The sequence below is a fragment of the Pararge aegeria genome, chromosome 5 (assembly GCF_905163445.1).
Source record: "Pararge aegeria chromosome 5, ilParAegt1.1, whole genome shotgun sequence".
NCBI lineage: Eukaryota > Metazoa > Arthropoda > Insecta > Lepidoptera > Nymphalidae > Pararge > Pararge aegeria.
The window spans coordinates 331682-349862 of record NC_053184.1 but is presented as its reverse complement, the minus strand read 5'-3'; the positions used below and the strand labels follow the sequence as shown (position 1 = coordinate 349862).

The 18181-nt window shown below is 44.0% G+C and overlaps 3 protein-coding genes across 5 annotated transcripts in view; 2 read left to right on the top strand and 1 right to left on the bottom strand.

Annotated features, from left to right (window-relative positions):
* The window catches only part of LOC120624155 (phosphatidylcholine:ceramide cholinephosphotransferase 2-like), a 98529-nt gene extending 95036 nt beyond the window's left edge, over positions 1-3493 (top strand). The window contains exons 1-2 of one of the 2 annotated variants that reach the window (XM_039890528.1): positions 1114-1609; positions 2229-3493. In XM_039890528.1, coding sequence (XP_039746462.1) covers positions 2252-3457 — 1206 coding nt within the window. In that variant the 5' untranslated portion in view covers positions 1114-1609; positions 2229-2251 and the 3' untranslated portion in view covers positions 3458-3493. Of the gene's footprint in view, positions 1-1113; positions 1610-2228 lie in introns of those variants that run through there. The other variant, XM_039890527.1, reaches the window with a different exon arrangement.
* Positions 1-10885, bottom strand: part of LOC120624154 (uncharacterized protein KIAA0930 homolog) — a 57394-nt gene extending 46509 nt beyond the window's left edge. For both annotated transcript variants that reach the window (XM_039890525.1, XM_039890526.1), the window contains exons 1-3: positions 10549-10885; positions 6097-6257; positions 3490-3672 (exon numbers count right to left, since the gene is read on the bottom strand). In XM_039890525.1, the coding sequence (XP_039746459.1) occupies positions 3490-3672; positions 6097-6257; positions 10549-10657 (453 nt within the window). In that variant the 5' untranslated portion in view covers positions 10658-10885. The remainder of the gene's footprint in view (positions 1-3489; positions 3673-6096; positions 6258-10548) is intronic.
* Positions 10886-12007: 1122 nt separating this feature from the next.
* On the top strand, positions 12008-17967 carry LOC120624017 (caseinolytic peptidase B protein homolog). Its single transcript, XM_039890324.1, has 6 exons — positions 12008-12410; positions 13291-13342; positions 13613-14519; positions 14765-14987; positions 17022-17319; positions 17380-17967. The coding sequence occupies exons 1-6, from the start codon at positions 12215-12217 to the stop codon at positions 17564-17566; spliced, it is 1863 nt and encodes a 620-aa protein (XP_039746258.1). The 5' UTR covers positions 12008-12214; the 3' UTR covers positions 17567-17967.
* The last annotated feature ends 214 nt before the right edge of the window (positions 17968-18181 follow it).

Here is an 18181-nt window from a genome sequence, read left to right as displayed (position 1 = left end):
TATAAAAATACATTAAACTTAAATACTTGTTAATAAATGCCTTTCGTATCATTTACAGTTTTATGGCGGATCGTCAACTATAACATATTCATAACCGACAAATTGCATAGTTCGTTTTTTAATGGAAATACCAATACTTAACATTAATGAACATTAGTATCCGCGCATATATTAATGGAATGAAGTCAATATGTAGATATAAATTCTACTTCTATAAATAATGATGTATATAAAACTATATGAAACCTAAAATTGAAATTTATATTTTGCATTGAAGGTAGCAGCTGATACATGGTAAAGGCTAAGAACCACCAGTTGTGGTGGCGCTATTCGGGAACGCCCATGTTCAGCAGTGGATGTCTGCAATGTTGACCACGGTTGTAGCAGATTAGTGGGTCTAAATTCTATATCCCTCTTTCCTACGAGACCCGCGGCCGAAGCAAACTTCCATAAAGCTAAGATTAATCATGATAATGTAACAGAAATATTTGGGAGTGCTGCGCGTATGGCTGGCGAGGGTTATTGTGCTATCGACACGACTGATAAACGGATCCCGGCCGCGGCTCGGTCAGCGCCACTCAATTTAATTATATTTATCCAATTAAGAGCCCGCATTCATACAATTTCCGCTCATTTGTATTCATAAAGGCCACCGCAAGCATATTTATAGAACTAGTATACGTATTCAAAAACAAGTTTCATAAATGAAGGTATCGAATAGCCTTTGTGCAAGAACTCTTAAAATGCACCGCACACTAGTGCTAGGATGTGCAAGACGCGAGACATTGCTAGTCGGTAGTAGGTGAGTATGTGGCTGTGGCAACTAGACCAGCTATAGCAGCCCTGGTTGCGGGTTCGCGCTGCGACTACAGTTAGTCCGCTACAGGGACTAATCAATCACTAACATTGTGCTTGGCGGACCAGTTTATGTTCCTATCACATGTACGTGTGTCCGCAGGTGACTGGAGTCTTGAACAATTGCATGAAATAACTGTACCTACCGTGTGTACATATAATATAATTCCAGTTATTAAATATTGTTTTTAGTTAGTTATTTTATTTGTGCAGAAATAAACTCGTGATAAATTAAGTTCAAATGTATTCAAGAGTCGTACGAATTAATCGTCGCAAATGAACTGAAAATGTGCGTCGGATCGTCTCGTGTTCGTGGCCGCAACTAGTGGGGCGACGCCGGGCGGGTGCAGCGGCGACCGAGGCGCGGGGCGCGGGGCCTGACGTCACCGTAATCGTTTCCATTGAGCCGAGCGTGCGCGAAGCGGTCCGACGGCGCACGACGCCTCCGTCTCGCGAAGCCAACCGGTTCCCGGCCACATCGTTTCTAGTACGCGGCCGCCCCTTTCCGAGTTCGCCCGCCCGCGCAGCTCCGTGATTAAATAATATTTTCATCGCGAGTTTCGAGCGAGGCCGCGGGCCGATGCGCAGTGTGCCAGTGCCAGTGAGTGCCGTCCGGTGCACGGAACCAGCTCGCAGCCGTCACGACCGCAGGCCGCACGAGCGCGCCCGACTCGCTACCGCGCGTACGGTACGCGCCGCCCCGCACAATCGATGATCCGCGCTCGGCTGGATTGACAGCTCGCACATCGATCGAGTGAGTCCCGCTATGCACCGAGCGTGCACTTTCTAAACGATGCGTCCCGCAGAGAAATCTGTCGTTACGGCCGATCTATATTCGTGCAATCCGCGAGGGCCTCCGCAGCGCGCCCAGCCGCGCGGCCGCGCGTAGCGCGCAACGCCACAAAAGAGAGCGGCCCCGCGCGCTGCGTGCCACGGTCTTTGAACCGAGCCAGTGATCGTTTGTTTACTACCACGAAACGTCTAGAATTATCAGTCCCAACGCCCACGTCTACTCGCAGAAGTGCACTGTTAACGTAATCTTAGTGTGTAACCTTTATGTTTCTCAATTTTGTAGTTCCTAAGCTTGTTTCAGTGTAGAATCTGTTGGTGATCCTAATAAATAAATAAATAAATAAAATGAAATATCTGCAGTCAACTAATTCTATTACAAAGGAAACGGGGCGTAAAAATGCGGTTCAATTAATAAAAACCGGTCGGTTCACGTAAACAACTCTGATAACCGACGCTCGAGTCCGAGTGACTGCGAGCATTGAAACCGAATTTATTGCGTCAACACCGCACTAAACATTCCCCTTCGTTATTTATCATCACATGCTTCTCGCGACGCTATTGACCCCCGCGCCTGGTTGCAGGTGCACCCGCCGATGGTGCGTGGATGACGGTCTCGGGGCGCGCGCCCGCCCCGCCGCCGCCGCCCGGCCCCGCGGAGCCGCTGCTGCGCTCGGTGCGCGCCTACCTGGCGCTCGCGCGGCCCGCCAAGGCGCCCGCGCCGCGCTCGCCGCCGCGCTGCCATGCCGACATCGTGAGCGGCTGCGCGCGCGAGGACGCCCGCGGCGTGGACTTCTCGTCGCTGGCGCGCCATGACCTGAACAACAACGCGTCGCGCCGCCGCGCCATGCCCAGCGCCGCCGAGCTGCAGCGCCAGCCGCTGCTGCGCAAGGACGCGCCGCCCGCCACCGACGAGTCGGACGCGCCCGAGCCGTCGCCGCGCCACGCCGACTTCGCCGTGGAGATCCCGCCCGGCGCGCGCGAGGAGCGCTACCCCAAGGAGGTGTGGAAGACCATCCTGGCCTTCGCCTTCCTGTTCCTGTGCGTGTGCATCAACATGCTGTCGCTGTCGCTGGTGCACGAGCGCCTGCCCGACCGCAACAGCACGGCGCCGCTGCCCGACGCGGTGCTGGACCTGGTGGCGCCGCGCGACTGGGCGCTGGCCGTGTCCGAGTACCTGATCATGCTGTCCACCACGGTGGCCATGCTGGTGGTGCTGTTCCACAAGCACCGCTTCATCGTGGCGCGCCGCGTGTTCTTCGTCATCGCGCTGCTGTACCTGTACCGCTCGGCGACCATGTTCGTGACCGTGCTGCCCGTGTCCAGCACCACGTACGTGTGCAGCCCCAAGAGCAACGGCACGACGCCGCTGCTCATCGTGCGCCGCATGTTCTACCTCATCTCGGGTTTCGGCCTGTCCATCAACGGCAAGCACACGTACTGCGGCGACTACATCTACTCGGGCCACACCATGGTGCTGGTGCTGAGCTACCTGGTGGTGGCCGAGTACTCGCCGCGCAAGCTGTGGCCCGTGCACTGGGCGCTGTGGGGCGCGGGCGCGCTGGGCGTGGGCTTCGTGCTGCTGGCGCACGGCCACTACACCGTGGACGTGCTGGTGGCCTACTACATCACCACGCGCCTGTTCTGGACGTTCCACTCGCTGCTGGGCGCGCCGCGCGGCAGCATGCTGCGGCGCGAGTGGTGGTTCTGGCTGTTCGCGTACCTGGAGCGCAACGTGCGCGGGCCCGTGCCGCGGCGCTACGACTGGCCGCTGCCGTGGCCGCGCAGCAAGCTGTTCAGCCGGCTGAGCTAGGGCCGCGCGCCGGCCGCGCGCGTGTGACGCACCTTCTGCGAGTGGCGCCGCAGCACCTGCAGCTCCTTGGGGCTGGTGCGCGTGCAGATGGCCAGCGTCAGCGTGTAGTCGAACTGGTGCACGATCAGGTTGAGGTAGACCGTCTCCTCCCAGTCGATCTCGGGGTCGCCGATGGGCAGCTTCTTGGAGTCCTTGCGGAACACCTCCACGTCCGTCTGCAACAAGCGCCCGGTGAGCGGCTCCGTTCGCGTGACGAACTATTGACTGTTGTAGACATTATGTTTTGTATATTGTATATTTTATAAGTGGTTATTGAACAATCCCGAGTCTAACGAAGATATTTATTGACGGACTGTGATCGGTTTGAGTGTGCACCGTGCGATGTGCCGAGTGGCGCGTAGTGCAAAGGAGCTAATGTAAGAAATAATATTTTTATATCGTTTAAAATAAAGTACACAACTGTTATCGATGCAAACTTTTTGTATTTCCAAAGAGCGTTCTACTAACTATAGTATCTATAATCCAAATGGTGCTAAGCTTGCGACTGCTCCCATTGGTAAGCAATAATGGCCTCACCGCGCGGGAGCAGAACTTCTCAAGGTTCACGCTCAGAGCCACTGGACCAGATTCTGTCGCACTCCAATCTTTCGATCCCTAAACTACATTGATAGGTCTAAAAGTAGTGGCTCCGTGTGGAAAATTAAGCACCATTTTTAAACTTGTCAATATTGTTTAGCTAAGAGATTTCAGAATTGGTACCACTGGCCTACTGATCGTATTACAGTGCGATTGGAGGCATGGGCCATGATTCGGTGTACGCAAATCTCAAGACTGCGCTAGATGACATTATTGTAAAATAAATATTCAAAACACCACTTTTACACCATTCACTTAATTTAGTGTAGAGATTTGCGCTGCCGAATTGGAACCTTTAACTAGCGACTAGCTAATGGCGCACCAAGTGGCGGATGGCAGAGGGTAGCTTTTAACATTATTGTCTTATCTAGGAAAACGAAATTGATTAGTGTTATACAGCCGTCGATATTGCTTTATTCGGTAATGCCGCATCATTATCGAATAAAGCAATATCACTGGATGTCAAAAGTAGACATATTTTTTCAGATAAACTCTGGTAATATTTGTAAGTAGTGGTAGACTGTCAGCTCTGTAGACTTTACATTTAATTAGGTGTTTAAAGCGTACATGAAGCATACGCGGAAAATAAACTGGCTACAGTCTAGCTAGTTTGTATGCTTCTAAATGAAAGTAATGACCCCGAGAGGGCATTAGCAACTTTGCCGGCTGTTTCAAAGCTGCAACTATTAAGTGATACCTTCCCATATATGTCGAAGACATGCCCGCTGGTCGATAGCTTTACGCGGTTGTAAAGTTGATTTTAGTAAGAAAAGTAGATAAAAGCTGAATTTATTGTATTATAATAAATTTATAATATTTGGATATAAGAAACAAATTAAAGCAATTCTGTGAAATCGTTATCCATGGCAGAAGCATTTACAGCGCCTATTATTTCCTGGTATGAGGAGTGAATAAATTCCTGAAATACCTAACTGCCTTTTAAAGACTGTTACTCTTAAACCCATCACAGATGTACTGGCAAATCTAGTTTAAAATTACAAAGAAACGCCGTAGAGCCAAGTCACAAGTCTCAGCAAAACCGCGGTTTAAAAGTCCTTGGAATATTATATCTCAAATCGCCGTACGCTGTCTGTAAAGAAATGTCGAAACATAATATCATCTTCATCTGCAATCAGCTCTTGATAAGCGTGTTTTGTATCGTCACGAACACAATGATAACGCGATAAGAATATCTACGTAACGCGATGTTCTAACATGTGAACACCAGTTTTTGAAAATTGTACATTTCATTAAGAATATTTGTGCCTATAATAATAATTACAAAAGCATGTTGAACATTTAAACAATCTACTTCCTGAGATAAAATGTATGTAACGATAAGCATAAGCAAAAACAGCGTTTCCCCAACACTTCTCATTCTCCATGGAATTTATCTTTTGTTCCAAGTAATATTTACGGTTTGACAATAACTGTTTAACTTGTTTAGAAACAAGTAAATTGAATAATACACAAGATATTTGAAAAATTTAGTCTTCAATATTAAGTTGCGATGACGGGAATGTGTAAGTTTTTTAATGTCTGATTTGAGAATAGTTTTTGTAAAGGTATTAAGCGCCTCTGGAAGTATTATTGAAGATAAGTGGCTTCACTGTATGCTCTAAAGTATGTCAAAGGCCTTTGATCTCTTTCTCTCGTAAATCAACTATACAATTGCACCAACTTGAGGCTAATTACGGCACCAGGAATAATAAAACATTAGGAGCAGGAAGATGATTGAATAGTTGTATTGTTATTAACATTCACTCTTAGATAAAAAAATTCTTGTAAGTTATATATTAAACCATATTTTTGGTAAAAGTCTGCTTCGGGAGAAGCAGCCTCGTTTATTAAAACTGTAGTTTCGTGCAATATCCTTTTTTTTGGTCGACGGCCAGTCAATTCTTTCAAAATCAAAAATTTTGATAATCTTAGGGTTAGCAGAGTACATACGATATGCATATAAACAACCCAGTAATGACTTACAAGTAATCGGCCAGACTTACCTCATACTTGGGCAGGTATCGCGAGGTCCCCTTGACATGTCGTTTTCGCACAAAGAACAGCAGGTCGTCGCAGTCGATGGACCGCTCCTCTTGGAACAGGAAGTGGCGCACGAACAGGTCCGTCCAGTACGTGGTCCCCTGCAGCACCACGAACCCCGAGTCTGCAACACGCGCTCTATGTTAGTCACTGATGTATTGGAGGCAGTTAGGGCCATTCCATCACAGCCTATAGTGCATCGACCATAAATAAGCGCAGCTGTTAAATCAAATCATTTATAACATATGATAATTTCATAAACGGGCATGCTTTAATTTTTCACCCTTGTACTTTTAATGTCATTAGAAACTTTTGTGGCTTGGCCGCTTTGGACATTATTTTTAACATGTTGGGCATTTGTCAATTCTTACGTTCCACAGCATAAGTGTCAGTTGTTTCACTTTTGGCGAATTTATCCCAACTGACCCTATGGATCCTACAAGACCTAATCATGTGACTAATCATAATATTTGCAAGCTATGCCTTATTCTGGTTATCTACAGAATTTAAAAAGAGAAATGCCTCAAAAAAATCTCGGTTTGAGATACCACTATATTATCAAGTAATAATACTTACCTAGTTAATGCAAAAAAATAAGTGTATAAGCTCTCCTTAAGCATACATAATTGCTATAATGTACCTAACTATATTATAAAAAAGTTAATTTTTACATAAAAGTGAGACATGAAAAATTAATTCTTAATGAATGTGATATTGTGTTTGTGTAACTATGTTTAACAGTGCTAGTTCCGGAGTACACAAATCTCTAACTAAAATAAACTAGACTGATAAGTTTAAAGTTCCTTGCTGATAAAGAATGGCACTTTTACACTTATTTATTTAGTTTCGTTTCGAGTTTTGGAATTGTGTCCAGCCGAATGAACACTCGTTAAGGTACATCGCCATTGTAGCCTGGTGCGTTGAAAAGAAACGAAATAAACACTTTAAAGAAATCCTAATTATAAAAATGAATTCAATTCGTGCTCATATCTAAGATTAGCTACACTGGCGATAAACCATAACAATAATTGTTTCGTACAAGCCGCTAAGGCGCGGGCTTCGGTTATCTAACTTTAAGTGGTTTTATTTTAGTTTACTTGTTGGCAAGTTTATAATGTTGTTGTCTCTACAACAAGAAATCGATGTACTGTATTGTAAATATTGATGTTTATAGGAATATTTTGCTTATATATTTATAAATCGATATCTAATGAACTCGACCACTGTGTCTATTAGAATAAGTTATTCTCAAAAAGGGTTTTATTTATTTTATTCAATAATCTATTATCTGTTCATTTGACTTTAGGCAAATTGTGATGAAATAAGGAATTGAGATTAATTCTCAAGTTTAAACCGATGAATAGATAATTAAACTTCAATTATAGTTCTAGATAGGTACCAACTTTAAATAACTAAGTTCGCCAAGTTGGTTTTTAATTGTAACTGAAAAAACCGTTCAATTTGCAGTAACGATCCACACGATGAAACAAGGTATTTACAATATTGATTTGTTGTATGGAAAAATTCCGAAAACACGACTTAACGTAATTACCTAATACTTAAAGCCCTCTTAACATTTGAAATACATTCGGCTATTTAGAGGGAAAGTATGAAACCGTCATTTTTTTCTAATTTTTGTAAGTAAAGAAAACTTGTTTTTACATTATTATGTATTAGCTTCCTTATTTGTTTCTTTTCGAATTATATCCACGAAAGACCAATTAAATACATTTTTATTGTACACCTCATAAAAGGCCCTCCTCGAAATATCAAACATAACACAATTTGACGCTTATTACATAGCAATCCGTAACTATTTCTTAGTATTATGACAGGTATTTCATCACACTTTATCTGCACTCTTTGACAGTCTTCAGTGTTACATTACCAACATTCCGGAACAGAAAAAAAATCATATGTCGAATATTACGAAATCTATCAGCAGACCAAATAGTTACATGTAGGGAAAAGGGGTTATGCAGCATACACCTTTAGGCTCATGGCTTATAATTTTTTTTATAATTGAAGCTCTTTAAAGCCGATCGATCAGCCGCGAGGTAGAGCTAGCAAGGCGTGATATCATTTCGAAAAAAACTGACTTTTTTATCGGCGAAAGAAAGGACAGAAGATATTTTCTTGTTGGCATGGAAGCCAATGCTTCTTTTTCTTCTAAATTCGCAGATTGAGTACCTACTAAACTAGAACTTAGATATTGTTGGGGTGCAGGTTGTTAACACTGACAAATGTGCGGTCAGCTTCAATGTATATTTAATAATTGATACAGGTTGGTTGGTATGCGCTTTAGTCGCCAAAGCTTGCAACCCCTGACAGTAATGAAGGTTCACTGCCTGCAAGGAGAATAACAAAGATTTATGCCATTGCTGTTGTAAATCAAACTTCAAATAAATGTCTTTTTTTACTATTTTGCCCTTTTCATTTTCTATCCTTGATTCCTTGCAAAAGTGTCTGTATATTCATCAAAATTGGAAATAAATTACAAATTTTCAAATTGACTTAAGCAAATCAAACCCAGTCCCACTCAGGGACCAGATTGCTGACCGGGTTGATAAAAATGGGTGACCAGATGGAAAGTAGACACCTGATCTCTGCCCCATTTAAGATTATCAGACAGTTATCTAACTTGCTTACTTAAAAAACAGTTTATATAATTAAAATCAATGAATGCAGACATAGTGATTGCAACAAAATTGCTAAGCTTACAGGCTAACCAAATGTAGCAAATGGCTACTCCACCATGCAACCCTTAAGGCAGCAGCTAGTGCCTTACCTTGCTGCAACAATCACAGCAGTGCCTGGCTGTAAGCAACTGTCTAGTGGTAGGCATGCTTAACTATGGATTATATGATTCTAGGTTCAATACATGGGATGCCTTAAATCCTTAGGACCATCCTGGAGTTAGAAAATTTGTGAAAAAGAGCCCTTGAGAGCGCATTGAGCCTTCAGGGTCCTGACTTTTAACAACCAATCATAATCTTCAAAGCCTGCCAACTCTAAAACCCCCTATCTTACAAGCAGAGTAAAGGTAATTGGCAAATTATGGTATGGCACCTACATGTTCTAAGGAGATCATCGAAACTATTAAAGTAATATCGGGAGACATCTATCTATCCTAAAGAGGAAAAATATCTATTGTTTGCTTGTGCTGAATTGAAAATCCAAATTGCTGGACAATTTTTTACCATTTCATTACACATGGAAAGCCAAAATTTTCTTTTTAAATAAGATCCTGAAGAAGAATGTATTATTAATATAATTTAGCACATAAAATTCATTACTTGGTGTGAGTTGAGAAAACTATTTGTGAAACATAAAAATAATATATTATGTGATTAAAGTAATTACTATTACTTACAAAAAGGTCCCAGAGAGAATATATCATTATATAACTATCATAGTTGAGTCACAATATAAACTTTTGTGTTCTAAAATTTGTTATGATCTCTGGTAGGAACAAAAGTGGGTTACATTAATTTTGCAGTATTCATTCTGAATTAAAAATACTTTTTAAATCATTCCAATATGGCATTCCATTAAATAATCCATCCAATAAATTGATTGGCACACATCTCTCAAACAAACTGTTCCTACAGGGCACTTTTAAAACAAAAGCAGCTAGTAATGACCTCTTTGAAAACAACTTTTTTTACCTTAAAAAGTCCTATAGTAGCCCTAGGTATATTTTAATAAAATAAAATGAGCTGTATGATCAGCTAGGTCCATGCAGGTCAATGGCTAATTGGTAAAACTCAGACATTTTACTACTCAGTTTACTTTGATTATTATTTATGTCTATTGTATGTATCCACAATATGTTGTAGATTGAAATGAAACAAAAATGACTTAACATTACACACAAAAATATTAATATATAGTTTACCATTACTTTCACCAGGCCACATAAAAACAGCAATACAGAAACATATTGTTTATTATTATGTGCTAAAACAATATAACTACCAAAAAGTGTTGTTGAGATCTCTCAATAAGATTCAAGTTAAAAACTTAAGCTTTTTGTTAATTCTATTGTGATAATGTGCCCACCAATCCGCACTGGGCCAGTGTGGACTGGACTGGACTAGGGCCTTAACCCCTTCATATTGTTGGAGGAGACCTGTGCCCTGCAGTGGGCCAGTAATGGGTTGATATGATAATTGTAATAAAAACAATAGAAAAGATTGGGTTTGAACTCTCTTTAGAAGGCTTATTAATGTTAAGCAATACTGTGAGATGGTGATAACAAAAACCAGGTATGTTGGTTGTTGGGCTTCCCCGTGTGGAATAAAATTATGCATGAACGTTTTATAAATGCATGTAGAATGCCAATATGCATAATGTTTAAATGCAGTATATATTATATGAGAACAGGAAAACAAGAATAGAACAGTTTAACTAACCATCTTTCATCAACTGGCGCATTTCCTTGGTGCGCTGGAAGTTGATCTCCTCGAGCAGCTGTTCCAGCACGGTGGCGTGCTGCAGCAGCGCCGAGCCCCCGAGAGCCATCGCGGAACCGCACGGCGCCGGTGCCGCAGAACAGACCCCACAAATACCAGCACCTCATATGTCAACACATTCAATCGTTGCGACTTTGGACAAGTCCTTCGTTATTCACACTCTAAATGCTTATTCTTAACCAATATTCTCTATGGCTTAATTCTTATTAGAATATTATTGTAAATCAGTTCAATTTTTGTTTGTTTTATTCATCAAAGAATAAACAATTCGGTTGCAGTTAATTCATTTACAAACGTCATATTCGGATGTCATTGTGTAGACTTTGCCAAGAGTTGCCATCATGTCAATAGTTAATTTTAATTTTTGAAAACAGCGAAGTGTTAACCGTAGTTGGCCAATTTTATCCAACCTTCCCTATAAAACGGAATAGTGAAGCCAGGGAAACAAAACCATTTATGTTATAATGAGCGTGAGCGATGGTTACAATAACTCTTGTAAAACTAAACACAACCATGATCATTATGTTTAGCTGGTTGCAGTCCAGCAGCCCTACAAAAATAAACTTGTTCATTCCACAGCATATAATTTTATTTCTAGTATGCCGCACGCTTTTTTTTCTACTGTACATATTATAAAGACAATCAAGTCAAAACAATGTTTATATGTATGTACGTATATATATATATATATATATATACATATATATACATTGTTTTGACAGTATTCGATAATAAAATAATAATAATAAAAAGTTTTAATTTGCTTAAAAGTACAATGTTTTTTCCCGTGTCTTAGGGGTCAGTGTCTTCCCATATGTGCATCGAGATGCAAACACAAGTGCAAAAAAAATATACCGCACAACTGAAATGTAATAATTGATCTTTAAAACTAAAACTACAATAGGGAATTGGACTACTTTTCATTTTGTATTTTAAATTAATAATGGTGTTTAAACATTACCATAAAAAATAATTGGTTAAACTTGAAAAGACGAAGTAGCGAAGGAATTTCTGTAATTACTTACATTTACCTCACCGAGGATAATTTAGTTTTTAAAACCTTCTATTACCTTTCAATTCTTTGCCACTTTCATTTATTTCATTTCTTCAGTACGTAATTTGTACAGTTTGCCTTAACTTGGGGAAAAGCGTTTTGCTGGGAGCACTGATACAGATGATGTATAAATAAATGAGTGTTTAGTTCAGAAACATCATGGTACCTTTAACATGCATGATATTAAAAAAAATTAAGTTAGAAAATAAATAATGGAATTAAGTCGTCTTAGCTAAAAGATTAATTAACTTAGTATGTTTTTTCCCAATTGACAATTCTGTGTTATAACATCACAATTACTCATCAGCTGATTACTTTTTCAGTGACATTGACAGAAGTGTGATAACAAAAACAATCGTCAATCAATAAAAGTAAAAATTCAGTAAAAATTGAAAACATATAATGTTTTAAGATAAAATCTGTAAATACAATAGGGAATATAGGGAATTTAACAAAATGAATACGGAAAAGTAGAACATTGAAAAATGGGGACTCTCGCCATTGCTGCTTTACGTTGACTGTGCCAAGAATATAGGAACGGCCGGAGGAGCTATGATTTCATCAGTGCGCGGCGGCTGGAGGTGCGTGCTCGAGGCGGGCTCGGCGCGGCTGGCCGCAGTGCCGGCGAGGCGTTGCTGCGGAGGCGCGGCCCGTGCAGCCGCGCCGCCCGCGGGCAGGAAGCCGCGCTACGTGCTAGGCACTGCAACCGTGGGCCTAGCGCTTATAGCTGCAGAGTATGTTTACAACGGTGCGTGCTATCCATCCTTGCAGTCTTGCTAGCACAGTGGTTATTGGTTATGGGATTATATAATGAAGCATCCAACAACTAGACTTGATAAAATTTGCGATTTTAAAGAGGTATTAGCAAGGGGCTTCATATTTCAAATGTGCTTCTAAATTGGACACTCTTTAAAATTAAAAACCTATCTGTATTAACGTGGGCCTATGTTCCTGGCCTGGTGAACCTTCTAACTTTATTCTCTAAGTAATGTGCAATTTAAGCATGGAAAAATCAAATTTGTAGTGGTCAAAATGTGCATGAGTTCACACCAAAATTGATTTTCCCATGTTCCCCCCACTTGGCCTGCATATAGTTGACTGCAGCTGTAACTCTTCATTATACAAAAAGGGCTCTGCTCTGTAGTGGAGTGGTGATCAATAATCATATAAAATATGTTCCATCATATGTATCTGCTGGTTCGTTACCCATCATCAATTGCTAATAATATATGAAACAGCATATATATGTAGCAGCCTCAACCATTCAATGGTTGTCATAGGTTTAAGTCGAGTTCCAGTGTTGGTTCCACTGTAGGTTGGAATAACTGTATTGTTAGCAGTATTGAGTTGAAATTCCAACGGCTGCATTGCTTGACTTCTCTGTGGGGGTAATACAGAAATATTGGCATCTTTGTCGACTAATCGCTATAGCTCCTGTACACGTAGCATAGTCTTTGAGAGGTTTCCTCTATAATTGCAATAGATGTGACATCCACAGTTCTGAGAGGCAAAAGATCTTATTATGAACTTTTATTTCACCTATTACATTAAATTTTATTTGAGATTCCATTAAAACTATTCTAATTTTTGATTACATCTTTATGAAAAAGTTTTATTTCCTCATGCAGAAAAAAAGTTCTTCAAAGCAGCAAAAGTTGGAAACATACAAGAGTTAAGAAAGTAAGTATTTTAATGATTAATCTGTCATACGTTTAGGTGCTTCAGAGGTATCTTGAAATTAACCTACTTAACATGAATTTAAGAAACTGATATTTATTATTTAAGAAAATTTGAATCGTAGGAAAACCAAGCCTAGTATGGCATCATTTCGATTGTGTAGGTTAGAATCGGTCAAATATTAAGATCATGAGGATTTTGCGAAGGGTGTCTTGCTTAAAGTGATGCAGTGGTAGTTTGCGTCCGGGCCGTTTAACCGGTGGGGCTGCGCAGGCAGATCGAGGCGGCGCGCGCCGAGGGGCAGGGCGGCGGGGCGGAGGGGCCGGCCGACCGGCGCCACGCGCTGGGCTGGACGGCGCTCATGGCGGCCGCCGCCAACGACCAGCCGGCCGCCGTGCGCGAGCTGCTGCGCCTGGGCGCGCGGCCCGACCTGGCGGAGCGCTACGCGGGCGCTTCGGCCGCCGCCGCCGCCGCCGGCCTGCACCCGCTGGAGGCGCTGCAGCGGCGCGAGGACGAGTTCTGCGGCGCCATGAACGCGCGCGCGTCCTTCCTGGGCTGGACGGCGCTGCACTACGCCGCGCTGGCCGACTCGGCCGACGCGGCGCGCGCGCTGCTGGCGGCCGGCGCCGACCCCACGGCGCGCGACCACGCGGGCCGGCGCGCGCTGCACTACGCGCGCGAGCCGTCCGCCGCGCGCGACGCGCTCGTGGAGCACGCGGAGCTCTGGGAGCGCGCGGCGGCCGCGGCGGCCGCGGAGGAGCGGCGCCGCTTCCCGCTGGAGCAGCGCCTCCGGCAGTACATCGTGGGCCAGACGGCCGCCATCGACAGCGTGGCGGCCGCCGTGCGCCGCAAGGAGAACGGCTGGGCCGACGAGGAGCACCCGCTCGTGTTCCTGTTCCTGGGCAGCTCCGGCATCGGCAAGACGGAGCTGGCCAAGCAGCTGGCGCGCTACATGCACCGCGACGACCCGGCCGCCTTCATCCGCCTCGACATGTCGGAGTACCAGGAGAAGCACGAGGTGGCCAAGCTCATCGGCGCGCCGCCCGGCTACGTGGGCCACGAGGAGGGCGGCCAGCTCACGCGCGCGCTGGCCCGGCGCGCCGACGCCGTGGTTCTGTTCGACGAGGTGGACAAGGCGCACCCAGACGTGCTCACGGTGCTGTTGCAGCTGTTCGACGAGGTACGCGCCGCCGGGCCCCGGACCGATCACAATATCGCCGTGCACCGCCATCGAACCTGAGCTACTCCTAGTGCCAGCTACTGAGTTAAAGCATTTGTGCGCAAAGTGTAAGATATGCTGCACCGGAAATTCATTATTGTAGCTTAGCTTCGGTGGCAAGTTTGTGCGACGGGCGACGGGCAGCGGGCCGCGAGCCCGGGCCCGCCTAGCTCCGCGATGGCCAGCGCCGCACTGCTGCTCCGCAGGGCCGGCTGACGGATGGCAAGGGCAAGCTGATCGAGTGCAGGAACGCCATCTTCGTGATGACGTCCAACTTGGCGGCGGACGAGATCGCGCAGTACGGCCTACAGCTGCGGCGCGAGGCGGAGGCGCGCGCGGCCCAGCGGACGCGCGCGCTACCCGCCGCGCCCGCCACTCCCGCACCGCCCTCCAAACCCGCCGCACCCGCCGCACCCGCCGCACCCGCCGGTAAGCGCCGCAGCCGACCGCTTCGTAGCGTACAAGCTGCCCGCATGAATCACATACGTCACGTAAAAATTTGTATACCTAAAATTTGTAAACCTAGGATATTAAGTACAGATATAAAGGACGATCCAACTTCTTCCACTATATTTAAAGACCCGATTTGAGTGAAATGAAAAAGAGTATGAGTGCTATAAAGATTTATATTCTTGCTCTTGGAGAAAATCACGTAAACATTGCCAATCGCAAATGGCCCCCGTTTCACCATTTCTATTATAAGTACTTTTAATTCCTTATAACAAAAATGCGAATTACGTGTGGCTTAATAGCAACGCCACATATTAGTCTACAGCGCTGGTAAGTAAGGACGATCCAAGTCTCAAGTAAATGAATGAGTGTCCAACTTTGGAAGTTTGAAACATAATTTGGTATCCATCGCTAAAAATTAAATAGTTCTTGTTATAAAGTATCGAAACCGCTTTGTTAGTTGATTCGTATGCTGAAAGATAAAGAAGTTGATTTCTTAAATTTTTATTTAGTCGGTATCATTAAGCCTTAAGTGAGGGGATTCTTGCTGTCCGCTGAGGAGTTCAGTTCCCTGTACATCAGTTATCAGATATAGATAGATGATAGATGATAGATGTCAGATCTATACTTATTTTGAATAGAACTAAACTGGTGCAACTACAGTACAAAAATAATTATTTAAGTATGTTAACATTTACGAGTAAGTTGTGGTGTACCTACTCGTAAAATCATGAAACACTCACTCTCTCTCCCAAAGGAACTGTGCTGAATTTTGAAATAAAAAGTATCCATTATCCTCTATGAGCTGTAATTATTTAAAGTTTCATGTATTTATTTATTTAATTTATATATTGACACAAGATTGTAACATATTTTACAGGTTCTTCGCACCCTTAAGCCTGTTCGACTTGTCAGGGAACTGCACATTTCTCTTAAATATCAGATTAGGTACTTTAGTATTTACTAACATAAAACGAAACAACAATCATCATGCTCGCAATAGTATTTGAATTTATTCAATAGTTTTAGGCCAGACAGACGGACAAAAAAGATTACAGTTTTTGACTTCTGTATAGATTATTGAGTGCCCTTCAAAAAAAATATCTAAACATTTTTTATGTACAGAAAATGACCCGTTACAGTTTTATTAAAAGTAACACACAATAATTATATACAACAAAAACATATACACAAAACCAGCAACAAATCTATATCTTTATATATATAATTCTTGTGTGCGTGTGTATGTCACTGAACTCCTAAACGGCTGGACCGATTTGAATGAATTTTTTGGTATGCCTTTGGGTGGCACCCTGGATGGTTTAGATTCACAAATCAGCCCGACAGATGGCGCTGGGGTCCGCTTGTAAATATATAAAAGAGAAAGTGTGTGGGTATGTTCCGTATAAGCTCCGAAACGGCTGGACCGATTTCAATGAAACTTTCAGGGAATCTCCGGATCTACCTGGCGAGTAATCCTGTTAAGTTTGGTGACGATCGGAGCACTCCTATTTTTGAACTGTCAAATACAGCTTTTGTTTACTATGATGATATTCTATTGTACATGGGTGTAGATAATGATCTTTACCCGCTCGAGAAGAGAATTAATACGAAGAGAAATAAATGATTTAATATATTATGAGACTTAAATTAAAAATTTAATGATGTAAGTTTATTGTTTAAATATCATAAAGCAAAATCTAGCCCGGCGAAGCGAGCTGGGTACGCTAGTATTTACTATAAAAAAGAAACTATTATGGCAATTATAGTTTAAAAATTCTATAAATTAATTAACTGCATCACTTATCGCACACCAAACGAAACTACAGGAATTAGAAAATAAACAACACAAGACAGCGTACCATACAACTCAGTTTTTTTAGTTAGAATAGCCAAGGGACAAGTGCTCGTCTGTCGCATACCTACTCGGGCATCAGGTAACATTGAATAGAAACGATCGAAGTTCTCCCGCAATCGTCGGGCGGTGAAGCAGTGCTCGGTGTCGCGTTGCAGAGCAATCGGACGAGCAGTCCGAGGCGCGGGAGGGCGGCGACGGCGCCCCGGCGGACGAGGCGCTGCAGGTGTCGCGCAAGTTCAAGGACACGGTGGTGCGGCCCATCCTCAAGCGCCACTTCGGGCGCGACGAGTTCCTGGGCCGCATCAACGAGATCGTGTACTTCCTGCCCTTCTCGCGCCAGGAGCTGCTGACGCTGGTGCAGATGGAGCTCGCGGCCTGGGCCCACAAGGCGCGCGCGCGCCACGGCGTGGAGCTGCGCTGGGAGGGCGGCGTGCTGGGCGCGCTGGCGGACGGGTGAGTGCCGCGGTGCCGCGTGCGCGCGGGCGGGCTAATGAGCGCTGCTTGCGCATGCAGGTACGACGTGCACTACGGCGCGCGCTCCATCAAGCACGAGGTGGAGCGCCGCGTGGTCAACCAGCTGGCGCTGGCGGCCGAGCGCGGCGCCGTGGCGCGCGGCTGCGCCGTGCTGCTGTCCGAGCGCGCCGGCCGCGTGCGCCTGGCCGTGCGCGCGCCCGCGCAGCGCGACTACGTGCCGCTGTAGCGAGCCGCGCTGTGATACCCGTCGAATAGCATATCTTGCCTGTCACCTTAACCGCGCAAAAAGCAAAGAGCGATGGCGAAATAAAATCCACTAAGAAGTATCCTATCGGCACCGGTATATTCTGAATCAATTGTAATTCTATAATCCCTATCGATATCTTCCCGAAGTAAAACTATGAATGCAGCATTTAACTGCTTTCGACTCCTCGAGATCATCTCTCGCTTGATACAAACCGTCGGCATTTCCCGAGGTGCTCAATGAACGTAATGGCACTCGAAGGGGCGAGCCACGAGCCGTTTCTTTCGTTTCAAACTTTCTAGTTAATTCAGACATCAATTCCATTGTTGTTATAACATTAATTAAAAAAAAGCAAAGTAATATACTTATTTTGTTAGAATTTATTGAAGTAGTTTTATTTAAGACCTGATACTGACCCAAATTCACAAAGAAATAAATAAACATCCTCTATCATTGTAATATGGCTTAGATTTAAATGACTTTAGCAATTACTGTGTTCCTGTTCAAAAGGTACGGTCGCCGGTGTCAATTCAGGCCCATGTGGCTTAACATGTTCATGACATGAGGCCTCAGTTGATGAACTGCGGCAATTTGTAG

Excerpts from the sequence above, each read along its gene's own strand:
- LOC120624017 (XM_039890324.1), top strand. The coding sequence starts at position 12,215 with ATGATTTCATCAGTGCGCGGCGGCTGGAGGTGCGTGCTCGAGGCGGGC. Across the intron at positions 12,411-13,290 it reads TGCAGAGTATGTTTACAACG|AAAAAAAGTTCTTCAAAGCA; the intron begins GTGCGTGCTATC and ends TTCCTCATGCAG. Across the intron at positions 13,343-13,612 it reads AACATACAAGAGTTAAGAAA|GCAGATCGAGGCGGCGCGCG; the intron begins GTAAGTATTTTA and ends GGGGCTGCGCAG.